We start from the raw sequence: 19,609 nt of genomic DNA, 5'->3' as shown, positions 1-19,609 counted from the left end.
TCCCCTGAAATCTGTCAGATTATAGGAGGAGAAAACCTCGTTTCCCCTGAAATCTGTCAGATTATAGGAGGAGAAAACCTCGTTTCCCCTGAAATCTGTCAGATTATAGGAGGAGGAAAACTCGTTTCCCCTGAAATCTGTAAGATTATAGGAGGAAAACCTCGTTTCCCCTGAAATCTGTCAGATTATAGGAGGAAAACCTCGTTTCCCCTGAAATCTGTCAGATTATAGGAGGAGGAAAACCTCGTTTCCCCTGAAATCTGTCAGATTATAGGAGGAAAACCTCGTTTCCCCTGAAATCTGTCAGATTACAGGAGGAGAAAACCTCGTTTCCCCTGAAATCTGTCAGATTATAGGAGGAGAAAACCTTTTTTCCCCTGAAATCTGTCAGATACTTGTGAAAGCTAGTGTGGATCACGTGGTGTGGAGTGTGTAATTGTATGTTTTTCTGTGCAAGATACAAATATGTTGAACCATTACTTCCATGGTTGAACATTTAAAATTTAAAATCAGTCTGTACATAATATAACCGCATAAAGGTCTTTTGATGGCATATTGTAAGGTTTATTGTTTTACACCAAAAGTTAAGAAGGTTTCGTATTGAATTAATAGGGGTATTCTGGAGAAGTTTTGTAGGTTGGTAGTTGGAAGGTTCAGATATTTTACATGTTCTAGTTCGGTCTGTAGGTGGTATGCTGTAATGATGGACTTCTGGTATTCTGGAGAAGTTTTGTAGGTTGGTAGTTGGAAGGTTCAGATATTTTACATGTTCTAGTTCGGTTTGTAGGTGGTATGCTGTAATGATGGACTTCTGGTATTCTTGAGAAGTTTTGTAGGTTGGTAGTTGGAAGGTTCAGATATTTTACATGTTCTAGTTCGGTCTGTAGGTGGTATGCTGTAATGATGGACTTCTGGTATTCTGGGGAAGTTTTGTAGATTGGTAGTTGGAAGGTTTAGATATTTTACATGTTCTAGTTCGGTCTGTAGGTGGTATGCTGTAATGATGGACTTCTGGTATTCTGGAGAAGTTTTGTAGATTGGTAGTTGGAAGGTTTAGATATTTTACATGTTCTAGTTCGGTCTGTAAGTGGAATGCTGTAATGATGGACTTCTGGTATTCTGGAGAAGTTTTGTAGGTTGGTTATTGGAAGGATTAGATGTTTTACATGTTCTAGTTCGGTCTGTAGGTGGTATGTTGTAATGATGGACTTCTGGTATTCTGGAGAAGTTTTGTAGGTTGGTAGTTGGAAGGTTCAGATATTTTACATGTTCTAGTTCGGTCTGTAGGTGGTATGTTGTAATGATTGACTTCTGGTATTCTGGAGAAGTTTTGTAGGTTGGTGGTTGGAAGGCTTAGATGTTTTACATGTTCTAGTTCGGTATGTAGGTGGTATGTTGTAATGATGGACTTCTGGTATTCTGGAGAAGTTTTGTAGGTCGGTAGTTGGAAGGCTTGGATCATTCCCTGTTCCTATAATTCACATGCGTCGCTAGTCTGTATTTCGTGTTCAATCAATCAGCTTTATTGACAGTTTTTTACAGTAAGTCCTAGTTTAAGTGGGTCTGTGTTTGTTTAATTTAGATATTCAAGAGAAAAGGAGAGAATTAAATGTAAACATTGAATAAGATAATGTTCATTCAAAATTATTTTTTTAACATACTGTCACCATTTTTTTTAAAGACTATATAGATAGAATAATTTATTGGCAACTCGAATCAAATCATATCTGTACAAAAAAATATTTTGGGTGAGATACATTCTGGATTACAAAATTAAAAATAATTGGTACTCATTCTCGTTTTCTTTCTATTCTTAAGAAAATAAAAAGAAACAATACAACACCAACTTACGAAACAAGCAACACATTCTAGGTGACAAACCCAGCATATGGCCATTTCAATGCCTGAATACAGTTTTTAACTCACATTAGTTAACTAGAGGCCTCGGTAGTGAGTGGTCTTAGTAGGCACGTGGTGACTTCTAATGGCAAGCTCATAATCATCATTATTCTAGAGAATTTGTGAATTATTTAACAGACGAAAGCGTTGAGACATATACTAACAAAACCAATGGCGAGGTTCCTGGCTTAGGACAACAAAACACGGGTTCAATAGATAAAGCTAAACATGTACTTTGAAAATAATATCCGGACCTTCAAAAATCCGAAAAAAGAAGCTGTTATAAAATCAACAAAAGACTTTTATAATCAATGACATCAAAAAAATAAACCAATTTTAGCGAAAGTGACAATCAGTAATTTTTAAATATGCTTTCAAGAGTCATATGCTGTTGATTATTACTGTCAAGCAAGGAACCCGTTTGAATAATTAAAAAAAAGTTATCTCGCGAAACTTCGTTAGCTTTGATAGACTGAGAATAGACTTCGTTAGCTTTGATAGACTGAGAATAGACTTCGTTATCTTTGATAGACTGAGAATAGACTTCGTTAGCTTTCGTCAGTAAACGGGAACCCATGGAACTTAGTTAGCTCTAATAAATAAATGATAACTCGCGTAATTTCGTTAGCTCTAGTAAATAAATGGTAAATCGCTAAACTTCGTTAGCTCTAGTTAACTATGGTAAATGGTAACTGGCGGAACTTAGTTAGCTCTATTAAACTATGCCATGGTCAATGGTAACTGGCGGAACTTAGTTAGCTCTATTAAACTATGCCATGGTCAATGGTAACTGGCGGAACTTTGTTAGCTCTATTAAACTATGCCATGGTCAATGGTAAATATCGGAACTTCGTTAGCTCTAGTAAACTATGCCATGGTCAATGGTAAATCGCGGAACTTCGTTAGCTCTAGTAAACTATGGTAAATGGTAACTCGCGGAACTTTATTAGCTTTGGTAAGAAAACTCGTCGAACTTCGTGACAGAGCTTTAGTAAATTAATGATATTCGTGGTACTTACTTACAAACTTTCTTATACTTGATATTTCAATGATAGTGTTCGTAAGTTAATAGTATCTCGATAATCTGGGTTATCTTTTGATAAGTTAATTATGGCAAAGGAGAAGCAACCTTACTTTTAGTCTTATTAAATATACGAACTTACAATTTACAATAACATTATTTGAAAAAGATTACATGTGCAAAGTCATGATTTAATATTCTTGTTGACATTTGTACGCATTTTTTTTCTTTTCAATCAAATTTGTAATTTATATTTGTTGATAAGTGTATGAACTTTACTCATTATGTTTTCCACCAAGATTGTGTTTACCTCACTACAACATCAAACGCGACCTCATGACTTACCTTTAACAGGTGTGCTGGTCCTAACGTCTGTTACAGGGCTCGCTTCACTGGCCAGACTGTCTGTAGTAGACATACTCTCCTACAAAAAACAAATCAATATGATAGGTTGACCGGTAGGATTGATTGATTGTTGTTTGCTTAATATCCAGTGGCAAATATTTCTTGCGTATTCAAGATGATGGATGATTCATAATGGATTAAAAAACATATATATCAAAATCACATTTGAACTGAAGTTGGGCTAAGGTTGGCTAAGTCCGATATTCGAGTTGCATATTGGCAAGGGAAAGTCGACCAGGCATATATTGAAAACAAGCATGACCACAGAGTTGAGCCTACCACAGTATGAGGTTGCAATCAAACTTGTAATATCTTCGAAATGATAAGCTACAGCTAATCTGTAAAGTTTTCTAAGAAAAATTGAAGCAAATTTAATTTTGTTGCAAGGTGTGTTGAGAATACGCATACAAATACCAATTTTGGCGTCAATCTCATAAATTTAACACCTTTACGTCACTTCTATCTTAAAAATCTTAAAAACAAAGTCGTATAAAGTAGGAGAACGCAGATGTTAATTTAGTAATAACTCTTTACATCACACACGCACATATTCACATGCTGAGGGTGTGACTAAATGAGGTCATGTATCTCAGAAATTATATAGCGAGTCTGTTTTTTTTTCACATCAGGGTTTTCAATTGCTTTCATTGGATAACATAGAATTCCAATCTAATTATGATGAAAAAAACATAATTTTAGATACAGTTTACCGTTTAACCCGGGTCTCCTGATCACCTTTCCGGGCAAGCAATTAGAGCTTAGTAAAAAATCAGTCTTTTATACAAGTATGAGTATATTTTTATGTATACAAAAATAAAAAAGATCGTCAAATGAGAGATTATACTAATATATACATTACTGAAATCGTTTAAGAGTATATATTTGATATGTAATGGGTGAGGTAGTATAGTACCAAACCCTTGATGGTTTCATTCAGATAAAGATCTAGAGTTGTGGTATCATTTAAAGACTATAGCGCTGGATATGAAAAGTCTAGCACTCAAGATGTTAATTCCAGCACTTGTGGTTCTAGGGAATACGATTAATTTAATAAGCTGAGAGGGATTTGGTGGTGAATATTGTTTAAATACGTTGTGGTGTTCTATATGTGGTGGTGAATATTGTTTAAATACGTTGTGGTGTTCTATATGTAACTGCAAGATAACCTGACAATTAAACACAAAAACAAATTGTATCGTATAAGTATTTCACACATAATATCTTTCTTCAGAGTGATATACATAAAACAAGGTAGACTATAGAACTGTGACCATCTCAATAATATTTATAAAGATTTTAACTTGTAAAGGTTGATTTACTTTTTAACCTTCTAAATTTAAATTTTGCCTATTTATCCGTAGCTTTCCATTGTTAACCATTTTAATAACGAATATTTAAGTACGACTAATACACATAACAGGAGTGTAAATATTATACACATTATATTTGTCTCCCATAAATTATTGATAAAAAATTGTCCAATAATGAACCCAATGTAGATCACGTTCCCCAAAACCGTTGATACTAATGTAGTAAAGTGGTTAATGCCGAAAGTAGCCGAGAAAATCAATATTAGAATTGTGTGACATGACTATGTCCGCTGAGAGTCTGCTTACATTATCATCCAATCTCAGTACCATCAACTGGAAACCTCATTTGCCCAATTCAAAGGCTTAATTGTCCCAGGTAAAATCAATACAGGTGAACCGTTACTGATCACAGAACTTTTCAGGTAAAAATATCGACGTCCTTTTTGAAAGAATATACATCTTTTAAAAAGGATTCCTTGTAAGATAACAAATTTTGCATCATGTCAAAGATAAAATAAAAAGGAAAAATGATTTTTACAACGTTAGTTCTTCGTATTTTGTAACCCTGAATTAAAATTAGTTCAACAAATGAAAAAGAACAAAAACAAAAACAAAAACACACGTGTAAAAAATTGTGGTGGTCACAAAAGTTCAAATCAAATCGTAAATTATATACGAAAAAAACTTACTGTTGAGCGATCCTTCATTGCTAAACAAAATCCTTTATCTCTTTAAACACAAAGAACAAATTTTTGATGTTTATAACTTAAAGACAAATCCTTCTATTCAGATCTACCAATAATATCTTCTTTATATTTTATTTTTACTTTAGGCTAGGTAAAAGCTTTAAAATAAGCAAATAAAAAAATGGGGTCACCGACCTCGTTTTCGATTTAAAACGCCATCTTTTTCACGGAATTTGGAAATTGGGACTTCTAGTCAATAGCAGTGTAATATTTTTTTTAAAGTCCGTATCCAATAAAAACTTGTCTGTTTTGTTAACCTAGTTGTTAATACAAACTATTTTAATAATATCACCCTTTACTGAATGGAAAATAATAATGATAAGTCGCTATAATAGTTTTCCCGCCTTTTTTTATTGTGAAATACCTATAAAAAAATAAGTTTAAAAAAAATTGACCAATAATTTCTCCATGAGTCTTCAATAGAATATGCGTTGTTTATATCTAAACAAAATAAGGAAATAAAAAGATGGGGTCACCGTAATGGAAAAAGAGATATTTCAAAAAAGGGGTTAACAATTTGAATTGGCGGGAACACATTGCGCCAATTCTAAAAACAACGTCGAAAGACGTTCGGCCGTTTTAGGCTATATTCTCACAAATTAGAGACAACCCAGTTCTCGTTATTTGCTGTTTTGTTGTTTGTTTGTTTTAAACTACGATAAATTCACAGTAGTCTACACATGATAGTACTTAGTTTTCAGTCAGTATCACAGACACGTAATATAAATGCGGTGGTTGGAAAACAATGCGTTGTACAAAAGTACACACGAATGCTTCTGTGAACATTTCATTTCAGGTTATTCATAGTGCTTACGTGTTGAACAGAAATTCTTTTTAAAATAGTGAAGACATTTTATATAATATCATTGTTCAATCAAAGTACATCTGAAAGACAAGACAGAATTTTGCTTCCGGTATCATGAATTTTATTTTCGTTTAAGAATGTTTTTTATTTTGATGATAATTACTTAAAATCATTAGAAATCTTAGACTCCGTTTCCAATAACAATAAAGATCGATCATTTCTGAGATCGCCGATCTTTAGTATTGCAAAAATGAGAAAGATCGATCTTCAATCGGACGTAAACATTCCATCCCCAGACGTAGTTTTAAAAGAACGATTTTTTTATGAACCGATTTTTCTTCAAGTGAAAACGCTTTAGATACATCGCGATCGACTTTTCAATCAATCAATCGATATAAAATTCCAAGTGTTTTATGTAGATATAAAAATAAATCTGCGCATGGTCAGTTTAAAAATGTTTTCAGTGTTTATTCTCAAATGATTTGACAAAACGTGCCATGGACATGATAAAAACCAAATTAATATATTCGACGTTTTTTGCGTCATTCTTCTGAAAATATATTAATAAAAAAAGAAAATGTGGTATGATTGCAAATAACACAATGCTCCACAAATGACCAATTGACACTGGAAATTATTAACTATGGGTCACCGTACTGCCTACAACAATGAACAAATCCCATACCGCATACACAACTATAAAAGGTCCCGAAAGGACAAATGTAACACAATTCTAACTAGAAAATAATAAAAAAAAAATAATTAATGAAAAACAAATGTGTGACTCTTTTGCAAACAACAACCACTTTAAATTACATACTCCTGAGTTGAGACAGGACTCGTTACAGCGCTCGACTGATACCGTTACTTATTCGTTCCTTATACGTTGAAACACATTGCACCTATTACGAAACAAATCTTTTGAATTGTTTTCTTGTCTCTGGTGTTAGCTATAGGTTCTTAAAAGTGAAATATACCTATTAGCGCGTATGTTCCAGTTTTAGCGTTAGACCGATGACCTGCTACTTATTCGCTTACAATATGCTTGTTATAGGTCGCACCTTTTTTGTTCTTGTCTCTGATACTATATATTGGTTCTAAGAGATAAAATAACCCTATTCTAAGGCGTAAATACTCGTTTCAGTGCTCGACTGATGCCCTGTTACTTATTCGTTCCATATTCTCTTACTATACGTGTGATATTCGGTGCACCTTTTTAAAACAATATCTTTTCAATTGTATTCATTCAGTATTTTTTTTTCTGTGGATTACTCATCTTCAAACGAAATGAGCGTTATAAGTAATTTTTCTGACAATTCTTTTTTTTTAATTACTTATGACATGTTAATCGAATATAATATTAATAAATGCAGAAGCATATAATTATCTAATGAACCAAATATTTCCTTATTCAATTTTTTACGATTTTTTGTCAACGAAATGGTTAGGCTGATTATTTTAGATATGCAATGTATACTAAATGTAAACGCACAAGTTCTAATTATCATATTCATGTAAAAATGTAAGTGCAGTACACATTCAAAATACGTCAGTGCAATTTGCCATATCCATACCTATTGCTAAAGATACAGTGAATTTTGAGGACATGATAAGAAAGATTGATGATTTTCGTACTTTCTTAATGATTTGTAAAATATCGATGTAATTAAGAACCTACAAAAGTCTATACATGTAGAAAATTAAGGAAAAAAGTATTATATTATAATTTGATTGGCTCATCTTGTTGTCGAGTATCCAGATTCTATTTCGTTTCTTTACGGTCATTTTTGTGTATTTTTTGTTGTTAGATTGCTGTATAGTTGACTCTCTTTTCATTCTCATATTTTATCCAATTCTGGAACATGTCTATTATTTAAAAACAATTTTCATTTTTTTCTCGGCAAATTAACCTATCAAAACGATTGTCACTCTCTCCATCGGCTCAAAGAGGAATAACTCTAATAAACGTTTCCAGTTCGCGGAAACCGCGACGTCATAAACCACTGACGGCATAGTACTGTTGCGCTTGTATATGCGCATAAACAATAGAGGGATTTGTCTTTAAACGTCAAAAATTTATGTCTAACTGGAGGCTATTTTCTCCCAAAAAAAGCGAACAAAAATACTTTCAATGATCCGTCCGCTATTGTCCCGATCCCGTTATACACTTTTCCAATACAGGTGGTAGTTATACACCCTTTGATCGTTGAATTAAACCCATTAACAAAGGAATCAATAATATTTTGTGAGACTATTATAATCGATTACCCCATCTGCACCTCTGCTAAAGGGTAACAGCTGTGTCGCGTGCCATGGTGTGCGACTTTTGTCAGCCTATGACCCGATGTTACCGATCGATACGAACGTTTTTCGGTAGCGTTGTGATTATCTATTGTCAAAATAAATTTACCCTTCTCTCATTGTTTGGGCTAGCTGCTACGATCATCATGTTCACTTTTTCAGATATAAATATTAACATTAAAATTGAGTTCCTCTCCTAACAACAGATATTAAAATCATCTTTTATACTTACTATACACACATCTTCTCCGCTTGGTAAAAATTCAATATCGACAAATAAAAAAAAATCTGAAGAATTCAAAATGTTTGTATCGATTCATCTTCACCCTACATTCTCAGTAAATGTCTCGTTCTATCTTAAAATCAACAGTTACATCACTTAATCAATACTAAAGGTTGAAAAAATTAAAACTTTTTACCTCGGATTTTCCTTTATCTGTTTTACTCGTCTTTTTCGACATATTTCGGCACCCACCTCTTCTTTCCCTCTGTTCCTGATTATGTTACTATATAGTCACTGTTCACTAAGAATTAACCAGTTTTAATAATTACACCTGGTACAATATTTGTATGAATAACGAAGGTGAACTACACATCAATACAACTGTCACCAATGTATTGGCGACGGATGCTGGATAACGTTCCTCTGAATATCGATCGCCAATAACTAAATATGGGTAAAGTTAATTTTCCAAATCTTTACAGAAGCTGACATTATCCGGAGCATGCGCCGTATCGATGACAAAAGCCCCCATTAACAATCGGTAGAATTTAGGGCTAGCTATTGATCTGATTCTTCAGTGCACCCATACGCTTGCCTCTAGGCACCTTCCTACGTATCGATTGGTGTTATAAATAATGAAGTACAGTGGTTTTGGAAGAGTGGTTTAACATCTAGCATCTGTTGTCAACTGTTTTATATTATATGGGAGAAACAAATACCCTTCACAAAAACATACGTTTCGTTTTAAATCATTTGAAATAACGGAACCAGTTTTAGATTAGGAGATATTCTTTTCCAATCGATGGAGGATAAGCTTCTCTGATGATAAATAATTGATTGTCGCCTAATAGTGTGACATTTTATATAAAACACTCACACAGTTCCTGAGAGAATGAGGGAAAATCGGGTAAAATCAAGTGTCTTCTCTTTCAACTTCTTTTTTTCCTTTTTTTAATAATTTATAATTTGCGACAAGGACAATAAATTCTTTAACTTCTTTTCCGTGTTTATACAGTAAATATTATGAATAAGTCACTTGTTGCCGTTACTAATACAATGAAAATGTGATGTAAAACAAATTTTATAAATGTTGCATAAAAAATTAGGTATTTTCATTTTTACAATTCTTTTAGGATCTTTCATTAATTTTTATTTTACTATTAATATTGTTTGTCAATAGAATGTTTTCACTTTTGTTCTTGGTCTCGTAGTAATAATTTAGAAAACTTTAGTAGTTGACTTTCACGATTTCCTTTTTGTTTTTATTACTCTTTGGTGCCTTTAAACTTCATTCTTTTGCAATGATTCGGCGTTAAACATATCAAATTTTTCCAATTTCTAATTTTGTTTTAAGATTCAGATTCACAGAATGCATCAAGATACCACAGGAACCACCGCTGGTTGTCGTCTCTTAACTTTCGTTTCGAGTCGACCTTATTATTTATTTTTAATTGATGGTGATAGTTAGGTTAAATTTATATAAGAAGAAGAAGATGTTTTATTTCCATTAAATTGGCTCAAAGAAATGGAAGTTTTTAACGACCTTGACTGGCTGTACAGCCCTTGCACGGTCGGTAATTGGCTCACAAGGAGCATTGTACAATATAACCGGACATTTATAATACAATAACAAAAAAGAAACAAGAATGTGTCCAAAGTACACGGATGCCCCAATCGCACTTTCATTTTCTATGTTCAGTGGACCGTGAATTTGAGGTCAAAACTCTTATTTGGCATTAGAATTAAAAAGATCATATCATAGGAAATGTGTGTACTAAGCCCGCATTTCTTTCTAACCAAATTTTGTAAACGTTGTGTGGCGTTTGTTCTGTTTTCTAAACGCTACAAAAGTAGAAACAAAAACATCGTTTAATACAAAAGTAGAAACAAATTCACCGTTTAATAAGTCTTTACTGGCCCTGTTTGAACTTTCAATAATGCATGCACATGTTGTTGGTAAACAAACTTTTTACAAACGTAGAAACAAATACTTCGTTTAATTAGGTTGAAGTTAGAAACAAATGTAGCGTTTGTACTAACAAACGACAAACGACAAACTGCAGACGCATTTCTAGTGTGTGCATAGTTTGTCAAAGTTTATGTAAACTTTTCAAACGTATGTTTGAAAGAAATGATCAAAACATGTGCGCGCTTAGTCGTTTTTATCGTTTGTGTTGCACCCTAAAGTTTCTAGTTAATTGAACTTCAACTTCATCAAAAACTACCATGACCAAAAACTTTAACCTGAAGCGGGACAGACGGACGAACGAACGGACGCACATACCAGAAAACATAATGCCCACAAATGGGGCATATAAACAATAATCTAGTATACATACAAAGAAAAAATAGGTACACCCCAACATGAAAAAATTCCTAAAATAAATTGACAATGTTTTGGATATTTGACTGCAAAATCTACCAACGGACGCTGCTGTAAGGTGTGATATAGACTCAATAAGATGGGTCTGATTTTGGGAGGTAGCACAATGACTTTTGACTTTTTCGTTTTATTTTCACATATGGCATTTTAATTTGAATTGTCCATTTAGTGCCTAAAATATGATGACACGATATGAAATTTGTTACTTGTAAGTTACATTTCATTTTATTTTCGACATTCCTTCGTCATGACAATCTTTTTATTTTACATGCAAAATTTTCATAAAAGTTAAATATATAGGACACTTAAAAAGTTCATTTTAATCTATGAGATAAAAAAGAAACTAAACTTTTACTAAAGACTTAATATAAGTTACATTAACACATTCGTATATATGATAAGGTCATAAACTTCAAACTGGCATGATATAAAATTTTTCTTTCATTTATTTTGAAAATCATTACAAATACGTTGATTTTAAAGATATAATTAAGAAGTGTTGGTATGAGTGCCAATGAGACAACTCTCTATCCAACATTGTTACAAGTTATAATTAGCAAAAAAGGTAATTTTCTTTTATAAACCAATAAGCGCAAGCAATGTACTATATCTTGTATGCGTATGTTAATTTGGGTAACCTATGCGTTTAATTTTATCATAACAAATATCTATACTATTAAACGAGAAGACATCATTTTGTGTGTCGCTTCTCTTCCTTCCACAACAAATCAATCATCATGTCTCTGTGTCCTATAGGTAACATGGAAAGTCGCATTTGTCATCCATTTTTAATGATTATTCAGATTGAGTTATTTTGGGAGAAAAACGACAAAAAAGGAGTCCGGATATGATACCGTCATCAGACTGACTTTTAGTCACAGATATGATTTCCGGTTTGATACATGCACAAATACAACCAATCGTATGATAGATAACAAAAATGAAAAATAAATAAGCCAATCAGAGCGTTCTCCATATAATGGTGTTTAGATCGCAAGAACCACAATTATTATACCTCCTTATAGAGGACAATTATTTTTCGCTTTAATCTACATGTAAACCACGATTATACTACTTTAATATATAGATACTCTCTGTATTCTGTCTACTGTTTTCTTTGAAATGTTTACTATTTAAGGGGTCATACCAGTTGCAGTGGCGGATGCAGAAATTTTCATAAGTGGAGGCCCACTGACTGACCTAAGAGGGGGCCCGCTCCAGTCACGCTTCAATGATTCCCTGTATAAGCAACCAATTTTTTCCCAAAAAAGGGGGGGCGGGCCCCCTGTCACCCTAAATCCGCCTCTGAGTTGCATATATATTAAAATAAGTAAAACATGTGACACAAGTACAACCAATCGTATGATAGATAACAAAAATGAAAAATAAATAAGCCATTTAGAGCATTCTCTATATCATGGTGTTTGAATCGCAAGATTAGAATCACAACTATTATACTTCCTTAGAGAGGACAATTATTTTTTGCGTTTATCTACATGTAAACTACGATTATACTACTTTAATATATAGAGACTCTCTGTATTCTGTCAGGGACTTTCTATGTAAGTATAAAAAGTCTCTGATTCTGTCTATTGTTTTCTTTGAAATGTTTACTATTTAAGGGGTCATACACTTGCATATATATATTAAAATTAGTAAAACATGCTCAACTTCATCTAAAACTACCTCGATCAAAAATTTTAACCCGAAGCTGGACAGAGGGACGACCATACGCACGGATGCACAGACTAGAAAAAATAATCCCCATAAATGGGGCAAAACAAAATATTGTTGAAAGGGAAAATAGTGATTTGGCAAAAATGAAAGTAAGGTAGAGATTAGAGGGAGGCAAGACCTTTTTCAGGGCGTCGGGATCGGGTGTTTTTAAGCTCGGGATTTGGGGATTGATCTTTACGGGATCAGGGAATATATTTTTCGATTTCGGGATATGAATTTCTTTAAATTCTGCATCTCGGGATTTCATGATTATAAGTCCGGGATTTTGGGATCAGGATCCCTCCGACCACCCCTCAAATTAGCCGTAGTCGGTTTTAGTCCTTTATACATGATTCATATCCTACCAATGGCATGTTAATAAGGCTCTTAAAAGAGAAAGCACTGATGGGTTGTCCTAGAAGCATATTTTGTTAGACTCATAATGGTCTATATATAAGCAGTTACATTTATTACATGTTTGAAAAGGTGCAAATTTTTTATTTGATTTGAGGAAGCATTGTAGCAAAGGAGAAGAATAATTGTGGTCTGAGGCCAGAAACACGAAAATGAATTGAATTTAACAGAAAGGAAACAAATATCGGACTTTGGAAAAAGGGAGAGGGCTTTTGGTACCTTTTATGCGATTCTTCATACATAATATGTTTTACAAAAAATCATCCTGCAACAGTTCACAAGCTGTATGCCCGCGATTTCGCGGGTGTGTTCTAGTATGGTTTAAAATTACTGATTGTCGTAGATTTCGACAAATAATCTCAATGTTGTGCTAACTTTGGAAGTAGTTATTTTGTTCATGCAGAAAAAAGCTTCTACGTTTGTCTATTCAACTTTGTAAACTTATTTGAAAACATGATAACGCCGATCACCTACACATTATGGTCCTCATAAACAATTACAGTGTGTGCGAACAGCTACATGCACATCCTGATAACAAAAGAAGCTGAAGTAGTTGCTAAAAAGTATCATGCGATGCTTTATTTTACAAATCTTTTGGGATAAAACATTTATGGAACCACAACAAATGGAAAGGTCAAAACAAGGTCAAGAAACAATCTTTAAAATGTGAGTTTTGCTTCCATCACCAGCTCTATTAAAAATATCATTTGTTCAGCACTCATTTCATTTTGTGAGTCATGATATTACCTTTTTTGTCATTAAACTTCATTATCATGTGTAGCCTTGTACTCATAGAGATAAAACGGAATAATAAATCAACAGTTGTCTTATGAAATTAAGAACAGGGAGTGCAATTTATGAACAAAACTGTCAAATTAGTATACATGCATGTTTTGTATAAAATGGCAGCATTAATCGATATTTTACAAACTCCTGCTTACTTTACGAATAGAATAGATTCTGATTCTGGCTATACACTATATATTTCTAACGTTCGTTGATATAAGTATCATTTTTTTTAAATACTGGCCCTTTTTCCACAGACGAATAGTTATATTCAATATAAAAGTCAATTTAACAGTTGGAGAATATCGCATGAGTTTTTACTTTTTACTTGACCATCTTTAAAACTGACTCATATTCATTTTTTCTTTTTAATGTTTTATACAGAAAAGAGCAATAATCCTAACACCAGTTCCCTTCTGCTTTAAATGGAGATCTTTCTATCCAAGTAGAAAGAAGGATTGGACAAGAAATACTTATTGGTATAGAATTAAAATAACATCCTTAAAAATATACACTTTTTCAACTCAAATCTTTGTTGGAAACGTGAAAAACATAGAAGGTTTTATCTCTTTCTATGTCGTAATGTTATTCTACTGTTTCATGTTAGGGTGAAAGTTGGCGCCTGTTTAATCGTTTGAACCCACTACATTTGTTTGAACCTGTTGTTCAGTGGTTATCGTTTGTTGATGTAGTTCATAAGTGCTTCTCGTTTATTTTTATAGATTAAAACGTCAGTATTCCTGTTTGAAACATTTTGAGTCCTTTATAGTTTGTTATTCAGTGAGAACCAAGGCTCCGTGTTGAAGGCCTATAATGTTTCACTTTTTACCTATAACAGTTTACTTTGACCTATAATGGTTTACTTTTTGTACATTGGGAGTTGGATGGAGAGTTGTCTAATTGGCACTCATACCACATCTTGAATAAAGATTTTAATACAAATTCAAACGTTATTTGAAATTTGAATTTTTTATTTATTGAATTAATTTAGTATTATTTTGATTTACCAAGAATTATTTATTGTTCGTGTTTAACACCACTTTTGGCACTTATATTGAAGGGAGTCGAGTGCGCGGAGGGAACCACCAACCTTCTACAGGAACATTGGCAATCCTTATTGATTAAGATTGGAGTAGAACACACCTGTCATGGGTTGTTCGAACTAACCATCTCAGTGTTACTGTAGATAAACTTGGACCACTCGACAATCGGGCTCCCTATCCAAAAAGATTGTTAACTTATGTTCCTATAACTGGATTCTGTTTTTTTATGGTGGGAATAGTAGTAGATTTGTTTAACTTTAAAATATAATTATGTATTGAATCGAAAAATTTTCAATTGTTTGGTTGCTATTACTACTCTCATCTTTTTCATTCACACATGTGATTTGGCAGAAGAAAATGTAGAGTTGAACATGATTTTTTTAGTTTAAGAATAGTCTTATCAGTGTATTTATGTTTTATATATCATTTCCAGGCGTAAGTTCTTGTAAAGTTATATCTGTCAGCAGTAGTCACCATAACAAAACATAAGATTTCCCCTAAAGAAACTCCTTTCCTATATCTTAACATTATAAATCGTGTTCCATTAATCACATGAAATCAAGCTCTTGTCTTGACTTCTGACGTGTCAACGAAATCCTCTAATAAATCTCCTAAATTATTCCAGAACAAAATAAGACACGCTTTCACCAAACCTTTCTTTTACAGTTAAAATAACATCGATTTTACACAGGTAAATTAAGAACACCTGAATTTGTCCAACGGTGTCCCTTTGTAACAGGTAAAAATCTTATCTAAACCGAACTTGTTTCTGTATTGATCTGACAGTAGTCAGGGCTACAAAATCACAGAGGGTTTCACGATTCTATTCTGTATTTGACCCGCAGCGCCACGTATTGATTTTGGTTGTTTTGTCTGTGGATAAGTTGTTGGATATTACTCGCGTCAAAGATATTTGGATGGAAACATCTTAATTTATTATTCATACGGAACAAAGTGACTCTATCGTCTATCGTATTCGCCACTCAAACATTGATATAGTTAATGGAATGTGTATGATGAATAGAATGGAAATCATTTCCAGGATAAACAAAAATGCTTAACAAAAATCAAATAAATAAAAAAAAGTATTGCTTTCTTTTTTAACTAGATCGAAATATTTTCATCGTAGTAATGTTTAAATAATCAAAAAAATAAATCAACAAACAAAAAAACAACAACATAATACATACAAGTAAAAAACATCCAAATAGTTTTTAATAGAAGAGAAAACTATGTTTCTTCTCAATACATTTTTGGGGCACTATATTGACATGCATGAACAGTATAATTTATTTTGAATGTTACTTTTTGATAAATTTGATGCCGGGCATCTATTTTCATGATATAGAAGGAGAAAAGGGTTAATTTTGTTTCAACCTTATTACATGGTGAATATTTAATGTATACAGCTTACCTTTTGAAACACGCACATTTGATATTTTCATATATACAGATTTAGACCTACAGGGAATACGAAAGCATAATTATTTTTGGAAGTCTCTAAAAATGCAATACGCAGGGAATACAAGACATTCGAACATTTCGTATTCCCTTTACAGTAAAGTCAACGCCAAAATAGATATTCCTCTTTTAATAAAATGGCTTTATACAGTTTGTATTTAAATATATGTTTGTTTTAAAACGTAAGCAGTATACATTTAACATTCACCCTGTAATAAGGTAGAAACAAAATTAACATTTTCTTCTCTTATATCATGAAACATAAATTCCATAAATACTTCGATTAATTTCCTAATGCAAAATAGAAACTTTCAAGCCTAATAATTGTAGTTAATTGAGGATCGGGTAACAGTTCACCATAATTTAGGGTAACAGTTCACCATAATTTAGATTTAAGAAAATTGTTGAGGATATACATTTGTACGCGCTATCAATATAAAGTGAAAAAAAAATATCAAATCAAAAACTTTTTATCTTTAAATCTGCAGATAGGTCGAGTGAAATACAAATACTGCTATTGCTGACGCACAGTGCAAATATAATACGCATCGAATACTCGTCGGAACGAGTATAAATGCAAACCATTTTATGTAAAACTCAGCAATGCGTCAGATATTGTATGTCATTGGTTTTCTCTGTACTTTTCCTTGTTAACCATGTTTATTAGTACTTAAGAATTATACAAATAGGAAAAGTAAAGTGCCCCTGTTGACATTTATTACGGGAACAGATGCACGGAGACATGTGTGTATCATCACGTTATACTCTGTCAGTAAGTGTGATTGCCATATACATATTATCTTGATGTACAGTTCTAAATATGCAGATCAAATATACACCCGTCAAGCTGTATATAAACTTACATCTGTAAAAGTGTGCACAAACTGTACATCTGTAAAGCTGTATGTAAACTGTACATTTGTAAAGCTGTATTCAAACTGTTCATCTGTAAGCTGTATACATATTGTACATCTGTAAAGCTGTACATAAACTGTACATCTGTAAAGCTGTATATAAACTAAACATCTGTAAAAGTGTATATAAATTGTACATCTGTAAAAGTGTATATAAACTGTACATCTGTAAAAGTGTATATAAACTGTACATCTGTAAAAGTGTATACAAACTGTACATCTGTAAAAGTGTATACAAACTGTACATCTGTAAAAGTGTATACAAAGTGTACAGCTGTAAAAGTGTATATGAACTGTACATCTGTAAAAGTGTATACAAACTGTACAGCTGTAAAAGTGTATATAAACTGTACATCTGTAAAAGTATATACAAACTGTACATCTGTAAAAGTGTATACAAACTGTACAGCTGTAAAAGTGTATATAAACTGTACATCTGTAAAAGTGTATACAAACTGTACAGCTGTAAAAGTGTATATAAACTGTACATCTGTAAAAGTGTATACAAACTGTACATCTGTAAAAGTGTATACAAACTGTACAGCTGTAAAAGTGTATACAAACTGTACAGCTGTAAAAAATGTATACAAACTGTACATCTGTAAAAGTTAAAAGTTAAACTGTAAAAGTTTTTAAGTGTATACAAACTGTACATTTGTAAAAGTGTATGTAAACTGTACAAGTATAAAAGTGTATACAAACTGTACATCTGTAAAGCTGTATATATGTCGTGTACAAGTTGCGATTTTGTACAGGTTATAACATGTACAAAAATATTGTACATGTTATAACTTGTATAATGCAAAAATACGAGTTATAACATGTACAAAAGTACCTCATACATGTTCTAACCTGTACAAATATTGCTTAAAAATGGTTTTAACTTGTACAAAATCGAAAAATCAGGATATTTTTCTAATATCGCAACAGATGATATTGACCTCAATAACATTTTCATAACTTTTGTATTATTCCTTCATGTTAGTGTGTTTTGTCCTTTTTTGATACAATTAATGTCCAGGGGTCGGTAACGAAGCATTTCTAAGACCTGTCATAAAATATATCTTAGGACATGTCTTATGATCCTCTTATGACTATCTATGGACACATCTTTATTTGATGAATTACAATTGTGAGTGTCCACTTTGAAGGCAATAGTAAAATACTTTCTTTCTAGTTGACGCTAAAAGACATAAGAGGATAGCCACGATAGATGTGTCTACAAATAAAATTGGGAATTGAAATGGGGTATGACTTTATTGTGTCTAAAAGACAACAACCCGCCCATGGAGCAGACAACATCCAAAGGCCACAAATACATGCTTTCAAAGTAGAGGATATATATTTAAAACATCAAAATGACATTTGCCTCATGCAATGATTTTATAGTTTATAAACAAAAATTGAGTTATAAATTAACATAAGTCATGCAGAAGGCCAAAAATGTTGAAGAGTAGATCCAAAGATATTGATAATGAAGCGTGGTCCAATGAAAACTATTTCAGCTCTCTCTTGCTTTTACAGAGTAAGCATAATAAGACATTGTGTTAGTCTTTACATGATATAAAACGAGAGGGAGGAGTATTGCCCAAAGTTATTAGGAATCGTTCTTCAATTTTTTGGAGGAATTTAGTTACTTGTATCTTATGTAATTGTCATTGAGGAATGCAAGCTTTTAGTAAATAGTTTCACACTTATTTAAGCCATGATGGACTGCATAAAACATACAATCACATGAAAACACATTTTGCCAACATAAGTCATGAAACATATATTTCTGAAACTTTGTGATCATTGTCCTCTACAGAAAAAGGCACGTTCTGGCCTATTTATTGTTGTTCCTTATGCATTGGTGAATTTAAATGTATATTTTACTTCATTAAGATTAATTTTAAATTTTGTATACAGGTTATAACATGTATGAGGTACTTTTGTACAGGTTATAACTTGTATTTTTGCATTATACAAGTTATAACATGTACAATATTTTTGTACATGTTATAACCTGTACAAAATCGCAACTTGTACACGACATATAAACTGTTCATCTGTAAAGCTGTATATAAGCTGTACAGCTGTAAAGTTTTTTATGAACTGTACATCTGTAAAGCTGTATATAAACTTTACAGCTGTATATTGCTTGTACAGCTGTAAAGCTGTAGATAAACTGTACAGCAGTAAA

General features: G+C 32.6%; 1 protein-coding gene across 1 annotated transcript in view; it reads right to left on the bottom strand.

The window, feature by feature from the left end:
- Window positions 1-19,609, bottom strand: part of LOC143057158 (nucleolar protein 4-like) — a 63,861-nt gene that overhangs the window by 13,627 nt on the left and 30,625 nt on the right. Inside the window, exon 4 of the mRNA XM_076230410.1 lies at window positions 3,266-3,344. Within this exon, the coding sequence (XP_076086525.1) occupies window positions 3,266-3,344 (79 nt within the window). The remainder of the gene's footprint in view (window positions 1-3,265; window positions 3,345-19,609) is intronic.

This window comes from Mytilus galloprovincialis, chromosome 1 (genome assembly GCF_965363235.1).
Source record: "Mytilus galloprovincialis chromosome 1, xbMytGall1.hap1.1, whole genome shotgun sequence".
Classification (NCBI taxonomy): domain Eukaryota; kingdom Metazoa; phylum Mollusca; class Bivalvia; order Mytilida; family Mytilidae; genus Mytilus; species Mytilus galloprovincialis.
This window is presented reverse-complemented; position numbering and strand designations above follow the sequence as displayed.